The sequence below is a fragment of the Cricetulus griseus genome, chromosome 4 (assembly GCF_003668045.3).
Source record: "Cricetulus griseus strain 17A/GY chromosome 4, alternate assembly CriGri-PICRH-1.0, whole genome shotgun sequence".
NCBI lineage: Eukaryota > Metazoa > Chordata > Mammalia > Rodentia > Cricetidae > Cricetulus > Cricetulus griseus.
The window spans coordinates 88659571-88676331 of NC_048597.1; the positions used below are offsets into that span (position 1 = coordinate 88659571).

Sequence of the window (16761 nt, forward strand, 5' to 3'; positions counted from 1 at the left end):
AACTTTCAAGCCCTTCCCTGATAGTTCCTTTAGACCCCTGCACTCCATTTTACCTCCTCTGGTCCTGTATGTCAGATACACATAAGCAGCAATTGTATGTAAGTAGAAACTGTAATTCCCTTTGTTTCAAGCAGTCTGATTTGAGTTGAGGTGGCTCAGCTTCAAGGGGACTTTCCAAAGGGCTCCGATTCTCAGCTCTCCTGTCTCTTTCCTGTAGCACGAATCCTAGTTGGTATTAATTAATTAATTAATAAAAACTCAGAGACAGATATCAGGGTTAAAGCTGAAGATCAGAGAGGCAAAGCAGCCTGCCACTAGCTCTTACCTCTACTTCAGACCAAAGGGGTGATCCTGCCCTCAGATTGCATCTCCAGACTGCACTACTCTCCACCAAACCTAAGACTGCAATGAGTTCCTGTCTCCTCCTGTCTTATATTCTTCTCTCTGCTCAGCCATATCACTGTTGTCTTCACCTCTCTAGTTCTGGGATTAAAGGCATGTCATCCCAAGTGCTGGGGTCAAAGGTTTCTGTTTCTCTTTTAGATTGATTCACTCTCATGATCCTACAGAAATTCATTTGCCTCTGTCTCCTGAGTGCTAGTATTAAAGGTATGTACCACCACTGCCTGGCCTCTATGGCTGTGGCTAGCTTTGCATTCTGATCTCCAGGCAAGTTTTATTAGATCATAAACAATATATCTTCACACTTTCCTGCAGAGACTCACCCTGACTTAATAAGTTCATTTATAGACCTTGTTGCTTGCAGTCTTAGGAACTCACTGTGTATTATTTTGACTGTTTTCTTCCACTAAGCTCTAGTGGTGAGGCTTCTAGTCTGCCATCTTATCCAGAAGTCTAGGCCTTACTCTTTGAGACAGGGCCTTTTCCTGAACCTCTATTGTCTGACCGGCTATTCTTAAGGACCCTTTCTGTGTCTACCTCTCTGGCTCTGGGATTACAGGTCAGAACCTCTGTGCACAGTTTTTCACATGGATGCTGAAGATTCAAACTCGCACCTCATGCTAGGGTAGCAAGTGTTTTATTAACAGCGCATCTCCTTGGACCCTTTCCTCCTTTTTCCATGAAGGAACATCAACAGGCAAGAGCCTGAGGCACTCACAGCTGCTCTGAGGAAGGTGGTTAATGGCTGCTGTGCTAGGAGGGCAGAATTTCCATGACAGGTACAGATAACAGGGATACCCTTGCCACTCAGGAGTACTGAACAAGATGTATGTATGTATGTATGTATGTATGTATGTATGTATGTATGTATCCACAGGGAGGGAAGCAGTCATGTGATAGGGTCACAAGTCCAGGAGTGGTGGCACAATCTAGAGATACCCAATGGCGAGTTTTAGAATAGATTTTCATAGCTGCCTCATGTTGGCCCAACCTAACTGGGTCATCATCATTGTCTCTCACTCTTATGAAGTGAAGCAATAAGGGATCCAGAATTGGTTAATGATGGGGATGTCCTTCTGCATATATGTTTCTCTTATTGATTGATGAATAAAGCACTGATTGGCCGGTAGCCAGGCAGTAAGTGTAGGCAGGGCTACAAGACAAGGAGAATTCTGGGGAGAGGATGCAGAGAGTGATCCCCCAGGGAGACACCATATATCTGTCAAAGGAGTAACAGATCTGTGCATTCTCCGATAATATAAGACCATGTAGAAATACATAGGTTAATAGTTTTGGGTTAATAATTAAGAGAGAACTAGCCAGTAAGAAGCCTAAGCCACCAGACAAACAGTTTATGATTAATATAAGCCTCTGTGTGTTTATTTCAGGCTAAATGGCTGTGGGACTGGTGGGACAGAACCTCAGTCTACAGGTGAAGGGAGCTCCCTGTAGCACAGTCAAGTTGATAAAAGGGTTGATAGATGACCCCTGCCACAACTACAATTCCCAGGAACCAGAGAAACATGTCCTTCCTTGGGTAGACACATATCTGGGTCTGCCATGCCATCAGTAAAGGAGGGTAGAAGTAGGGAATTCACATACTAATAACCGCCACCCATTATTGGATGACTGAGGAAGTTTCTTGGTGCTTCAGCTTATAGGATGTGTTATAACAACTAGAGAAAGACCTCTAAGTAAGGTCACAGGGGCAGTGGATTGAAGAAAATATGCGGGAATTGCATGCAATTCCTTGGGAATTAGCAATCACATGTGTGGTACATGGTCTGAAGCATGATCTATTATAGCCACACCCCCACTTAAGTGTATGGCTTGTTTTGTTTGCATATATATCTATGCAGCATTTGTATGCGTGGTACCCTCAGAGGTCAAAATAGGGTATCAGATCCACAGGAACTGGAGTTACAGACAGTTGTGAGAGGTCATGTGGGTGCTGAGAATTGAACCTAGGTCTTCTGCAAAGGCAACCAGGGTGCTTAACTATTGAGCCATCTCTCCAGCCTCCATACTTTTAGTTTTGAATGAATTTATTAAGTATATAGCAAACCAAAGTAAAAGAATAGCAAGTGATGTGTAGATGAATAGATATCAAAACATCATCAAATGAACTGCTTCAAGAATCCAGCAGAAACCAATAAAAGAATCCCCTTTAAGTCACCAGCTGGAGTTTCCAATAAAGGGAGTCCTGGGAAGAGCAGTGCCCCCCCCCCCAAGTGAGGCTTCAAGGGGGAAGAACAAATACTGTGGAAAGATAACCCCACCTAGTCAGGGGCTTACAGACACCCAGAAGAAACTGGGCAGCCAGCTGGAGCTCCTCCCTGGGTTTTCAGAAGAGAGAAGTGCCCCCTCAGGCAAGGCTTTCAAAACAACAAACAAACAAACAAACAAACAAACAAAACCCTCAGATAACAGCAGATAGAGATGAGCTGTCAAATTTGGGTGCTGATAAAGCTGTCAGAAACTGACTGGGCAAGTTGAGACAGGCAGCTAGAATTTCTTACTGAGCTGTCTCTCCATTGCTTCTCTGTGAGCTCAAACAGCATGTGGCAATTTATTAATACAATGTGTGTTAGAATGATAAGGTCATGTAGACTCTCTGCACTCAACAAGGAAGACGAAGAGAGGAATGGAACACACCCAGCTCATCAGTGTATCCCCCACAACTTTAATGTAATTAAACTCAATGGCAGAACCACAACTATGCCAGCAGGAGTTTGGAGACATCCAAAGAAGGCCATCAATGGTCCAGCACCATAATGACTAACAAAGGAGACTGATAATGTCCCAGAGGTAATACTAAGATGTCCATGCCCATAGATAGGGAAAAGAACTGGGAAAAGTACAAGTCCACTGTCTGAAAGGGATGTTTAGGTTGTGGAAACTGCAGAGAGGGTCTGGCCATCACTTGCTGGAACAGGTAGTTGCAGATTTTTTGCAAATCCACAATTTCATCTCGTCACATTTGGCATCATTCCAGCCTTCATCTCTGAATTCCACACAGTCTTGTCCCCCAATGTTGTTGGGCTGTCCTCTATTCCAATACTTCCCAAGTCTGCAAAGACCATTCACAATTATACAAAACAGACACAGGAGAAACCAGCAGCACTCCTATATATGAGAGACATATATAGGAGTATATATGTTTCCCTGAGAAAGAAATCAGAGAAACTACCCCATTCACAGTAGTCTAAAAAATACCTTAGAATAAACCTAACCAAGGAAGTTAGGACTTCTACAATGAAAACCTTAAAAACCCAGAAAAAACAGGAGAAGCCATCAGATGATGAAGAGATCTCCCACGCTCAGGAGGCCACTATGAAAATGGCCACCATGCGAAAAGCAACCTACATATTTAGTGCAATCCCCACCAAAATGCCAATGTAATTCTTCACAGAAATAAAAGGTTTAAATTTCACATGGAAGCAAAAACAACACAGTGCAGCCCAAACAATCCTGAATGTTGAGAGCACTGCTGGAGGCATCAGCACTCTTCGTTTCTATTACTACAGGGATGTAGTAATAGAAACAGCACAGTACTACATAAAGACAGACATGCTTTGATTGGTGGAGTTGAACTGAAGATCCATATGTAAGTTCTTACTTCTAAGCCACCTGATATTTTTTATAACAAGGCAAAAAGTGCACGTAGGAGAAAAGATTGCTTCCACCATGTTACCTGCACTCTATGAACCCTCTTTCATAGCTCCTGGAAACTGGATGCCTTCATAGATTCCCCACATGCATGTGGAAGACATGCCCTGTACTGGACCTCATGATATTCTTAGGTCACTTTGACCTTTACCTTTGTTCCCCATGCTTGAGAAGAGCTGTCCCACAGAGCACACGGTTAGAAGATACAACTATCTAGTGTGAACTTCACACACTCAGTCTTCTCCTACACTGGGCTCTTATTTTTTAATATTTTAATTTTATAATTTATAATTTTATAAAATAGACCAATTTTAAATTAGAAACAAGCTTCTTTTATAAATCAATCCCAGTTCCCTCTCCCTCCCCTCCTCCCCTGCCCCCCATCAACCCCTTATCCCAACACCTTTCTGCTCCCCAGGGAGAGTGAGCCCTTCCATGAGGATCTTCAAAGTCTGTAATATCATTTGGAGCAGGGCCTAGATCCTCCCTGGTGTGTCTAGGCTGAGAGAGTATCCATCTATGTGGAATGGGCTCCTGAAGTCCACTTGTGTAACCCACTAGGGATAAATACTGATCTATTACCAGAGGCCCCATAGATTAACCAGACCTCCAAACTGACATCCATGTTCAGGGGGTCTGGATCTGTCCTATGCTGGTTTCCCAGCAATCAGTTTGAGGTCCACGAGCTCCCCCTTGTTCATGTCAGCTGCTTCTGTGGGTTTCCCCAGCCTGGTCTTGACCCCTTTGCTCAGCACTCCTCCCTCTCTGCAACTGGATTCCAGAATTCAGCTCTACACTGGGCTCTTATATTCTGGGTCAATGCACACTAGTCCAGGGCTAAATACCTAACAACCAGGGACAGTGTAAACTCTAGAACTTGCTACATGTGCCTACATCTAAGTCTGCTCACCCAGCCTTGACTAGCCTTCCCTTGACATCCAATAGAGGCTCTGACCCACAGCTCCTCTTCCCTCTGCATCCCCACTAGCCCTGGTCCTGGCTGATGTTCCTCATATGTGATGAATGTTCCTTCTTTTAGAAGGATCTGTGAGTGTGACGTGCTATCTTTTCATGTGTGTGTGTGTGTGTGTGTGTGTGTGTGTGTGTATGCATGTGATGTGTATATATGCATGAGTGCATGCATGTGTGATGTGTCTCTGTATGTGTGTGATGTGTGTGTATGCATTTGTATGAGTGTGTGACGTGTGTGTGTGTGTGTGTGTGTGTGTGTGTGTGTGTGTGTGTGTGTGTGTGTGTATGTCTTAGGTGTCATCGTTCAGGAGTCCTCAGGAGCCATCCACCCTTTTTCTAAGGCAGGGTCTCCTACTGGCTTGGAACCACCAGGCTAGGCTGGTTTTCCCATGAGTCCCAGCAATTCACCTTTCTCTCCCTCCTCTGAGTTGGGATTACAAGCACACACTACCATGTTCAGCGTTTTAAAAACAAACAGACATGAATTCATTCTAGAGATCAAACTCTGGTTCCTTCTTATGCTTGTGCTCTAAGCAGCCAACAACTGAGCCATCTCTGTAGCCCAACATTCTACCCTTTAAAGGCTGTAATCCCATGGCCTGGTGACTGACCTTCCTTACCAAGGAGTCTAAGATTATACACGTGGATTACGCACGAAGGCTACAAACTCCTCATGGAGGGACTTAAGCAGCTTCTGTCTTGTCTGAACATCATACCCTTCCTTCTCCATCAGCAAATGTTATAGACTCTTATCTAGAGGGCCAGAGGATGTGATGGCAGAGTATGGGGGCAACTGGAAGGGCAGTACATGCCAGGCACAGCCCCTTTCCTCCCATTGTTCAAGGTGTTCCCTTCCCTGGGACTACCTGTCTGACAGAGGTGAGTCATCCAGCCAATACCATGCACCTTCCTTGTTCAGGTCTGACAGCCCCATCCAGGTGTAGCCATTTTTCTTGGAAGTCTGCTGCAGGAAGCTCTGGAGAGGGAGAGAGAGCTAGGATGTAGCATCTCCCTTGTTTCCCAGCTTGTGTTTCTTCCCTCAAGATCTCATGTTCATCAATGGATTACAAAGCATTTGCAGTTTTCATGAATCAGTGAGTTAAGTTAGGACTTCTTACAGGAGAGGGGTTCCTTCCTGGAGCATAGGCACTGTGCCAGTGGCTACACCACTGAAGCAAGTGTCTCTCCATCCCTCAGCCACTGTTAACTGCCTATAGGTCCTTAAGGAGGGGTAGGGCCTTGGTATCCCCTCACCTTTACCCTTAGTAACTACCTATCAATCCCCAGGGAGAGGTGGGCTGGATTCAGTATTTGACAGCATTCTTTGTAGGCTATGGAAGCTGCAAAGTGTGGCTTAGGTGCAGGGGTAAGGCCAAGGACAGTCTTGTGCCTGGTCCCCCCTCTCTGTCTTTCTGTTCCTGGCTGCCACAAGGTAGGAGGCTTTCTCCTGTTAACATGTTTTTGTACTATATTTCTGCCTTGTCTCAGCAATGGATCCAGATGACCAAGAACTGAAGCCTCTGAACTAGGAGACATAATTTTCCTCCCCAGAGCTGTTCTCAGATATTTTGCCACAGCAATGGAAAGGCTAACATGCTCCCCCAACCCCTTGGCAGCAGGGTCTGCTTGGAATCTTTAACCCTTTCATATTTCTGGTACACCAGGTCAGGAGCCCCCATATGTTCTCAGCAGTTTGCTTCTTTTTCTTTGACACAGGCCTCATTGCCTAAAATTCATGTAGTTGAGGGTGGCTTTAAACTCCTGATCCCCCTGCGGTCATCCCCAAGGGCTGGGATGACACGTATGCATTACCACCTGGCTTATGTGACATTGAGGATTGAGCCCAGGGCTTCATGTATATTAGACAAGCACCCTACCATTTGAGCTCCACCCCCAGCCTCATGTTCTCGGTTCTGAATCATTTGCATACCTGTGTCCTATGGGCAGACGTGCTTAGACTTAGCTGGTCACCCATCACATGCACTTGGTAACATGTTTTTCTGTCTTATGTGTTCTGAGTATGTTCACGTACATCTACTCAAGGCCAGTTTTAACATCGTGGAGCCAGATTGCAACAGTTTGTGACCGTGGGTCATGCAACGGTGACATCTTTTTAGGCCTTCATTGAGTGACACCTCTTTGGTCACTTGAAACCAACCCTTGTGAGAATAGTTACACCAAGGAAACTGTAAGCATAACTAATAGGGATTAAAAAAAAACCTGTCAAATGACCTGTTATACACTGGCCAGCACACTCACAAAAATCCCTTTCATTTTAAATGCTCCCCTCAGCATTCAAACTGGTGTATGCCTATTTGAAAGGTGCACAGGAACACCTGCTCCAAGTAGAGCACGTAGCCCATTTTCTAGAAGATACCATATAAACAACCATGTCTACCCTTGTTTGCCAGTATCCAGAAGAATGCACCAGAATACTTAGCCAGTCACACCTGCTCTTCATGACTTTTGACGATGACCAACTGGGCTCCCACCTCCTGGCAGGCAGTGATGGAGTCGTGCCAGTTCCGTTTTGACTTGGAGAAGAAGTAACAGTTTCCATTGAAGAATGTCCAATCCCAAGGGCAGTGGCGACAGAGGCTATCTGTTGGTGAAGGTAGATCAGGTTAGACCATATTTGAATCTTTTTATTCCTATGTTTTCCCAGCGCCAGACCTCCAGAATGAGGCTTCCCCTTTAACATACTACCTGGTCGAGCCATTCCCTTCTCCACTTCCTAAGCCCATTCTCCATTCCAAGAGAATCCAGGATCCATCTTCTCCACAGATGACAGAAGACTGGTTTAATTGAGTGTCTACTGTGTACATGGCTTCCACTGACCACACATGCCTTCCTCATTTTTTTATCACTATTCCCAATTTGCAGATAAGGAAGTGGAAGCTTAGAGATGGCCAGCGACTAAAATAAAGTGACCCCACATGAAGGCCCTCTCAGTCCCAGGACACTTTGTTTTTGCTCACTCACCAACTTCAGACTTCAGCTGGCTCAGGTCCCGGTACATTTTCTCCTGCTTTGTTTCTTCCAATTGCATTTCCTCTGAGCTGGGGATCTTGGAAACTTGACAGAAAAAAGATAATGCAATTATTAAACACTCACTGTGCACCATGGATCACACAGACACCATATTTGATACCCAGTGTGTTTTCTTATCTCATTTAAAGATAAGGAATGCTAATACCCATGAACCTTCTACTGCTTCTAGTCCCTCCCCAGACTGCAGTAAAAGTGAAGGGGCCCCAAGAAGCTGCTAACAGCTGCTGAAGGACCCATTGCTATTGTCAGTACCTCCTTTTGTTAGACCTGTTGAAAGGTCACCCCAAAGAGCCCCATCCCCCAGGATGATCCTGACCTTGGATGATGATGGCAGCCAGGAGTCCAGCGAAGAGAATGAGTAACAGCAACTGCAGTACCAGGGAAATGTGGCCTCGGTCCAGAAACCCTTCAGGGAGAAGGATGGATGGATGGATGGTCTACTGCCTGGCCCAGGGAACCCAGACATAGCTCTTCAGGTCCAAGTCCAGACCCTTAGCCTCCACCTCTCCAGGAAGGAGCCCCGAAGCCAGTTTCCAATCTGAGGTCCACATCCACAGCCTGCACCTTCCCAGGACCCCCGTGTCCAGTTCTGTAGCTCCAGCTCTCTGGGATCCAGGCGTTTAGTCCCAACCCTCCACGTTCTCAGGACTCAGGAGCTCAGAATCAATCTCTGCCTTACCAGGTCCCAGGGGCCCAGATCCAAAACCTCCACTTCCCTAGGGCCTGGGGTTTTTTGGAAGACAGCTTTCAGCCAGGGGCCTGGCTAGAAACACCACCTCTCAGGGACCCAGGGACACAGACCCTCAGTCTTCTCCCAGGACGAAATTTCTGCTGTGAGATATCTACTCTTCCTCATCCCATGACCCTGGGAAACTACTGAATCTAGAGTCGGTAGGAATCCAATAGCTGTCTATCACGTATCTGTCAGCACCAGGTCTCAGCTGTTACTTACTAGCTGTTTCTCATCCAAGTGGGCAGAGCGTTGGCCAGAGCTTAGGTGTGCCAAGGCCCTCGCCGACCATCGCACAGGTAACCTCCCCCAGCTCCCAGGCTTCTTACCCAGACAGCCCATCTGCTGCACCCTCGCTTTGGAGTCGCTCACAGTCATTGCTTTCCTTGGGGCCTGGTAATGCTGGCAACAACAGCTTTTATCTGCCTCCCACTATGCCTTACTATTTGCAGCTACTCTTTCTTAGGAAGAGAAAGGAGGAACTGGGTTCCAGCGCCGGAAGAGGGCAGAGGACGAGGAAGACTTTGACACAATGTAGCAGGGGCTTCAAATTCCAAGAATTTCAGAGAGGGGCTGAGCCTGTTCTAGCCTCCATAGCAAAAAGATCTGGCTTACTCATGGTATGGCAAAACTGTAAGATGATTTCCACAGAAATAACTTGTAACATAAAATTGTTTTATTTTAAATTTGTGTGTATATAATACTCTTGTATGTGGATGTATGTATGTGAGTGTACATATGTGGGCACGAATGAGATGTGTATGCACACCATGTGGAGGCCAGATGATAACTTTGGATATAATTTCTCAAGTATTGCCCATATTTAAAAAACATATTTTTAATGGGGGCTAGAGAGATGGCTCAGCAATTAAAAGAGCTGACTTCAGTTACCATCACTAATGTCAGGCAGCTCACAACTGCCCGGAACTACAGGTCTAGGGGATTGGACGCCCTCTTCTGATGTCTTAAGGCATTGCATTCAAGTGGCATACACACAGACACATACACACATAAATAAAAAAATTTTAAAAATCTTTAAAAATGTTTTATTAGCAAATTCTAATTTCACATAACAATGAGTTTCATTAGAGAATTTGCATATATGTACACAATGCATTTTCAAAGGATTTGTTTTTAATTGTGTGTGTGTGTGTGTGTGTGTGTGTGTGTCCCAGAAAGTTTCATTGGGTTTTGCTTACAGAAGCAGAGGTGAAGGTTTATTTACAGGAGCATGGGAAATCTTACCAGTGGCTACACCACTGAAGAAAACATGTCTCCCTTGCCAATGTTAATTGCATCCTCATGGACGGGCACACACACACACACACACACACACACACACACACACACACCTCATCCTCCATAGGGGGAGACACACACACACACACACACACACACACACACACACACACACACACGTACAATGATGACTCAGCCCCAGTTCCTCAGTCAGTAGCATGAATGATCTCTCATGGCCTCGAACTCACTAAGTAGGCTGCTAGCAAATCCCAGGAATCTACTGGTTTCTCCTCAGTGCCGGGATTACAAACTGGTGCCACCAGGCCTGACTTTTTTTTTTTTTAATGTGGTTTTGGGAACTGAATTTAGGGTTTTATGCTTCTGAGGCAAGCACTTTTTTCTTTTCTAACTGAGCCTCCTCTCCATTCCTAAAGTTCCTTTTAATTTCTTCTTCACCTGTGGCAAAAGATGGGGGTTTGCAATGTCCACAGTCTTCCCAGAAAACTGTGCCCTCTTACACCAGGCTATGCTAGTGCCATAAACCGTGGTGATTTCTGCTGACTGGGGAGGTGGGCTGAGTCATCACTGTGTTTCATTAATGCTCTATTAATGGGTCAGCAAGATGGCTCAGTGGATAAAGGGGCTTGCCACCAAGCTTGAAGACTTGTGTTCAATTTCAGAAACCCATATGGTAGAAGGAGAGAACCAATTCCTGTAAGTTGTCCTCCGACCTCCCAAAACTAAATAAATGTAATCACAGTTAAAATATTACAACAGTATACAAATTATTACGATTCATTATGATTTTTTGAAGCACAATTAGTTTTTATTGATCCTCTCACCCCTTCTCCCCCATTTCCCCTTCTCTCCCTCCCCCTCTTTCCCCTTCCCCTCCCTTCCTACCCTTTCTTCCTCCTCTCTTCCCACCACTTTTACCCCTTCTCCCTCCCCTCCCACCCCTCCTTCCCACTCCCAACCCTGAAGCTCTTCTGCCCCTGGTGGGGTCTGATCTCAGGTCACATGCTCTAGTTCTTTCTCTCCTCTCCTGCTCCACTGCTCACAGTCTGTATCACACCCATAGCCACATATGCACATTCAATGTCGGGATTCACATGTGCTGTGTGAGAGAACATTCAGTGTTTGTGTTCCTGAGCCTGAGCAACCTTAACCCTTCGCAGAGCCATGCATTATCCTGCAGATTTCATTTCTTATAGCCGAATAAAATCCCACTGTGTATATAAAGTATGTTTTCACTATATGTTCATCTGTTGATGGGCATTTAGGCCGATTCCACGTCTCCTTGCTACTGTGAGTAGTGTAGCAATGAAAAGGAATGTGTGGGGATTCCCAACAGGGCCTTTTTAAAAGTGCTTCCAGGGACAGGGAGTAACCAGGATATCAACACTTTGTATTCTCATTCATTTAACTCGTCTGCCCACCAAGTTTACAGTTGGGCAGACCAGTTTTGAGGGGCAGCATGGCCAGGTAATGGACCTCAGGTTACAGTTGGAAGTGGTAGAGCAAGGAAGGCTCAAGAGGCCCCATCCCTGTAGGAGGAGGCAGTTAATAGTTGCTAGGACTCACAATGCCCCTCCCTCCCTGAGGATTGATAGGCAGTTAGCGGTTGCCAGGGGGAGGTGCTCATAATGCTCCTCCCTCCATGAACATTTACAGGCAGGTAATGACTGCTGGGATGGAGAAGTGTTTTCTTCAGTGGAGCACCTTTGATTAGGTGCTCCTCACCCGTGTTCTTTTTTTTTATTAGTTCAAATTAGGAACAAGCTTGTTTCACGTAACAATCCTTTCTCCCTCTTCCTCTCCTCACTCCCACCCCTCCTCCCCCACTCCCGATCTACTCCTCACCCCATCCACCCTCCACTCCCCAGGCAGGGTAGGGCCCTCAACGGGGGCTCCCCAAAGTCCACCACATCATCCTTGGCTGGGCCTAGCCCCTTCCCCATGTGTCCAGGCCAAGAGTGCATCCCTTCACGTGGGATGGGCTCTCAAAATCCCTTCTTACACCAGGGAAAAATACTAATCCACTTCCAGAGGCTCCCTGGAGTGCAGAGGCCTCCTTATTGGCATCCATGTTCAGGGATCTGGATCAGTCCTGTACAGGTCTCCCAGATAGCAGTCTGGGTTCGATGTGTTCTCCTTTGTTCATTCTAGCTGTTTCTGTGGGTTTCACCAGCCTGGTACCGACCCCTTCGATCTTCATTCCTCCCTCTCTGCAACTAAGTTCCAGAGTTCAGTTCAGTGTATATCTGTGGATGTCTGCCTCTGTTTCCATCAGCCACTGGATGAGGGCTCTAGGATGGCATAAAAAGTAGTCGTCAATCTCATTTTAGGGGAAGGGTGTTTAGGTTATCCTCTCCACCATTGCCTGGATTGCCAGCTCGTGTCATCCTTGTAGGTCTCTGGAAATCTCCCTAGTGCCAGATCTCTCCTCAGACCTATAATGGGTCCCTCTAATATGGTATCTCTCATCCTGCTCTCCTCTATTCTTCCCCCAACTCAATATTTCTGCTTCTCTATTTCCTCCTCTCCTCTCCTCTTCTCCTCCTCTTATTCTGGCAGCTCCCTCTCCCCTACCCTCATACTTCCAATTAGCTCTGGAGTTCCTGCCCCTTCCCATTCCTGGTGTCCATGCATTTTTCCCTTAGAGTCCTTCATGTTTCTTAGTTTCTTTGGTGAAGAGGATTGTAGGCTGGTATTCCTTTGCTCTATGTCTAAAATTCATATATGAGTGAGTACATACCATGTTTGTCTTTTTGTGACTTGGTTACCTCACTCAGGATGGTTTCTTCTAGTTCCATCCATTTGCCTGCGAATTTCAAGATTCCATTGCTTTTTTCTGCTGAGTAGTACTCCATTGTATAAATGTACCACATTTTCTCTATCCATTCTTCAGTTGATGGGCATCTAGGTTGCTTCCAGGTTCTGGCTATTACAAACAATGCTGCTATGAACATGGTTGAACATATGTCCTTGTTGTATAGACGTGCATTATTTTTGGGTATATGCCCGAGAGAGGAATTGCTGGATTTTGAGGTAGACTGATTCCCATTTTTCTGAGCAACGCCATACTGATTTCCAGAGTGCAAGTTCGCACTCCCACTAGTAATGGAGGAGTGTTCCTTTTTCTCCACATCCTCTCCAGCACAGATTGTCATTGGTATTTTTGATTTTAGTCATTCTGACAGGTGTGAGGTGGTATCTCAGAGTTGTTTTCATTGGAATTTCTCTGATGGCCAAGGATTTTGAGCACTTTCTCAAGTGTCTTTCAGCCATTTCAGATTCCTCTGTTGAGAACTCTCTATTTAGTTCTGCACCCAACTTTTTAATTTCATTGTTTGGTGTTTTGGTGGCTAGCTTCTTGAGTTCATTCTGTATTTTGGAAATCAGCCCTCTGTCAGATGTGGGGTTGGTGAATATCTTTTCCCATTCAGTGGGCTGTCGTTTTGTCTTACTGACTGTATCCTTTGCCTTACAGAAGCTTCCCAGTTTCAGGAGGTCCCATTTATTAATTGAAGATCTCAATGTCTGTGCTACTGGTGTAATGTTCAGGAAGCAGTCTCCTGTGTCAATTCGTTCAAGGGTATCTCCCACTTTCTCTTCTAGAAGATTCAGTGTGGCTGGATTTATGTTGAGCTCTTTGATCCATTTGCACTTAAGTTTTGTGCATGGTGACAGATATGGATCTATTTGCAATCTTCTGCATGTCTGAATCCAGTTGTGCCAGCACCATTATTTGTTGAAGATGATATCTTTCTTCCATTTAGCATCTTTGTCAATAATAAAGTGTTCATAGGGGTGTGGGTTAATATCAGGAGGATTTCTTTGAGTTTGAGGCCAGCCTGGTCTATACAATGAGTTCCAGAATAGTCAGGGCTACTTAGTGAGACCTTGTCTCAAAAAGAACCAAACACAAAAAGGATTGCTTACATATATGAAAAGGCTCTGATAAAACCCATTATTATGCATAATTATTATACTCTAACAAGGCATTTAAAAAGAAAATTGTCTTAAGGGTAATGAATTTCTATTTCTAAAGGTCACAAGGTTATGGACATGGAAGGTGACAACACATCTTTCATCTGGGGTCTGAGTGCATTGGACAGGGCGTGCAACAAGGATCCAGCTGTGGTGTGAGCTGGTACAGCAGCTCCTGGGACTACAGCCTTGTCTTTGCTCTGGCACAGATACAGTAGGGGAACCTTAGGTCTTGCCACATATCTGTCAGGGTAGTGATATACAATTTAAAATTTGCTGCTAGACATGACTCTTTGAAAACAGCACAGTGCAAAGCAATGGCAGCTCTTATTTTACACAGTCACTATGCTGTAACAAAAATGTTTGGAAATCCTGGGGAAAATATCTGAGTTTGTTTCCACAGAGCACATTTGAGTTACAGAAAGTCACACATCTTAAGGAGAAAACAAAAGTTATCCAGGTGTATTTAGGATGGTCCCATGTTAGAACATCCCATGTGGCCATCAGTAAGCTGATGGAAGAAAAATAGTGGTTCCCGACAGAAGGAGGACAAGATGCTAATGAAGGCAATGGCACATGCAGATGTTCCAGAAGAGTGAAGCTTTCAAATACAAATACTCCAGGAGCTGAGAGGTGACTTAGTAAAGTGCTTACTGTGCAAGCCTCACACCTTTTTTTTTTTTTTTTTTTAAAGCCTGGCATGGTGGTGAGTATTTACAATCCTGGTGCTAGGGAGGCACGGAAAAGTAGATCCCTGGAGCTTCTTAGTTAGCCTGTCAAGGTTTCATGGCCATGTCTAAGCAGCAATGTTCTTGTGCACCAAGGAGAAGAATTGGACCAGGGATACAGGGTTGAAGGAGGAGTGGAAATTACTCCTGAGAGTGGGAGTGGCCAGTGGCCTGAGGGAAAAGTCCCTAAATAGCTCACAGTCCTTTGTAGGTCATTACACAGCTGCCACTCTGTCACTTGTATCTGGACTTATCTTAGGTGTGCTCTGTTTGTCATCTGTAGCCCATGTGGGGAAGACTTGTCTTTCTCTGCCAGTGGCTACTTTTATGTGTCAATCTTGAGGCTGCTTCCTTTAGTCCTTACTTTCTAAAAGGTCTCTCCTGTGGGGGCCAAGGAGAACACTGAGGTGGATTGCCTTTTTGAGTAATAAGTTTATTAGAAGAGTGATTAATGCCAAGAGAGGGCAGACAGAAAGACGACAGTATAGCAGGGGCTGTAAGGAAAGTTGGGGTCTGAAATCCACGGATAGGCAGACAACATGGTAGGGGTTGTAAGTGTGTGTGTGTGGGTCATTTCTTATAGATCTCAGAGGAAGGTGGAAGATTTAGTAGTTGTCTCTGATTCTCCAGCCAGTGGCAAGGGAGGTGGGAAGAAGGGAATTCTGGGGTAGGAGGATGTATCTCCATCACTAACCCTGGTAATGTCTTAGGAATCTTGGCAACCAGAGATCTGTGAACTTCCTTGGGGAGGTGAGGATGGAACCTGTGATTCTCCCAAGGTCTAGGCACCTGGACTTAGGAACTCACTGATGGATGGTACAGGGGCTGTGGCTTGGCAGTCTAGTCTAGGCTAACATGTCCCTATAGCATCTGAACAGTCTTTTGGCACCATCACCTGAGGGCCAGGCACATCTAGATCCTTGGTGTCTTGACCATGAGTGCTGGACCAGGAAAAAGTCTGATCATGGAGATGTCAGCTCCTCAGATCAAGGCACACACAGGCTGAAAGTGACAGCTGCTTAAAAGGAATTCCCAGAAACTGGGAGACATGCTCCTGCTTGAGCAAAGAGGTGGGCAAGACCCTCCTCAGGGGAATCTCCATGGCTAAAGGGAATGGGGTATTTGTATACCCGTGTTCAACAGTCACTGAATGACTGGGGAAATTATTTCCTGGGTGCCTCAGTCTGAAGAATCAGCTACACCAACCAGGGAAGATCTAAAAATCATGGGGGAGATGACTTTCTGGAAAGGAGCTTCTAGATTTGGTGGTGGCAAGGCAATCCTAAATAGAGAAGGCACCATTTTATGATCCGTAGTCCCAGACTGAGGAGAGAGGAGAAAGTGAGCAGAGTACCAGCATCCATCTCCGCTCTCTGAGCAGTGTGAGCTGCCTTGTACCCCTGTGCCACAACTTCACCTCTGTGATGGATTTGCACCTTCAAACCAGGAGCCTCCCTCCTGAAGTTGTTTTTGACAGGTGTTTTTGTCGGTGTGAGAAAAGATAGATACCAGCCAAAGGGCTCCGGGGAGGTGGGGGAGGAACTGAGCAGATTTATAGGGAGTGTGCAGGGATGTGACTGAGGCTCAGGGGACATGGCGGCTGTGACATCACAATGAAAACGCAGCTGTGACATCACAATGAAAATGAGCTGATTTTTGCAACAGGAGCAGAGTTAGTTAAGGGGAAGCATCCAGGTCCTGAATGTATCCTATATCTGGTAACAATACTAAGCTGCCAAGATAGAGGAGGACCATGAAACCTGAACCATGGGAAGCCTGAACCACTCCCCACCCTGGAAAAGGAATTGGAAGGAAGCAGTGGGCCCAACCCATAGAGATGAGGAATCTGACTGAGAAGAATAGGCATTTTTATTAAAATCCTGATGCCAACAGACAAGGAGAAGGGGCACAGGCACAAGTTGAGTTCATCCACCTGGTATTGGAGTTTGGGATGCAGAGGTTGAGATGGACTGGCTT

The 16761-nt window shown here is 45.6% G+C and overlaps 1 protein-coding gene across 1 annotated transcript; it reads right to left on the reverse strand.

Annotated features, from left to right (window-relative positions):
- Nucleotides 1–3321: 3321 nt before the first annotated feature.
- On the reverse strand, nt 3322–9202 carry LOC100772951 (CD209 antigen-like protein E). Its single transcript, XM_027415809.2, has 6 exons — nt 9154–9202; nt 8411–8500; nt 8026–8118; nt 7494–7645; nt 5910–6019; nt 3322–3472 (listed from the first exon to the last, which is right to left on the reverse strand). The coding sequence occupies exons 1-6, from the start codon at nt 9200–9202 to the stop codon at nt 3322–3324; spliced, it is 645 nt and encodes a 214-aa protein (XP_027271610.1).
- Between the last annotated feature and the right edge of the window lie 7559 nt (nt 9203–16761).

What these genes read in the sequence shown, in the direction of transcription:
- LOC100772951 (XM_027415809.2), bottom strand. Translation starts at nt 9,202, where the DNA reads ATGACTGTGAGCGACTCCAAAGCGAGGGTGCAGCAGATGGGCTGTCTG. An exon ending in GGCTGCCATCATCATCCAAG is followed by an intron (nt 8,119 to 8,410) that starts GTCAGGATCATC and finishes TTTTCTGTCAAG; the next exon opens with TTTCCAAGATCCCCAGCTCA. An exon ending in TCAAAAGTCATGAAGAGCAG is followed by an intron (nt 6,020 to 7,493) that starts GTGTGACTGGCT and finishes CTCCCTCTCCAG; the next exon opens with AGCTTCCTGCAGCAGACTTC.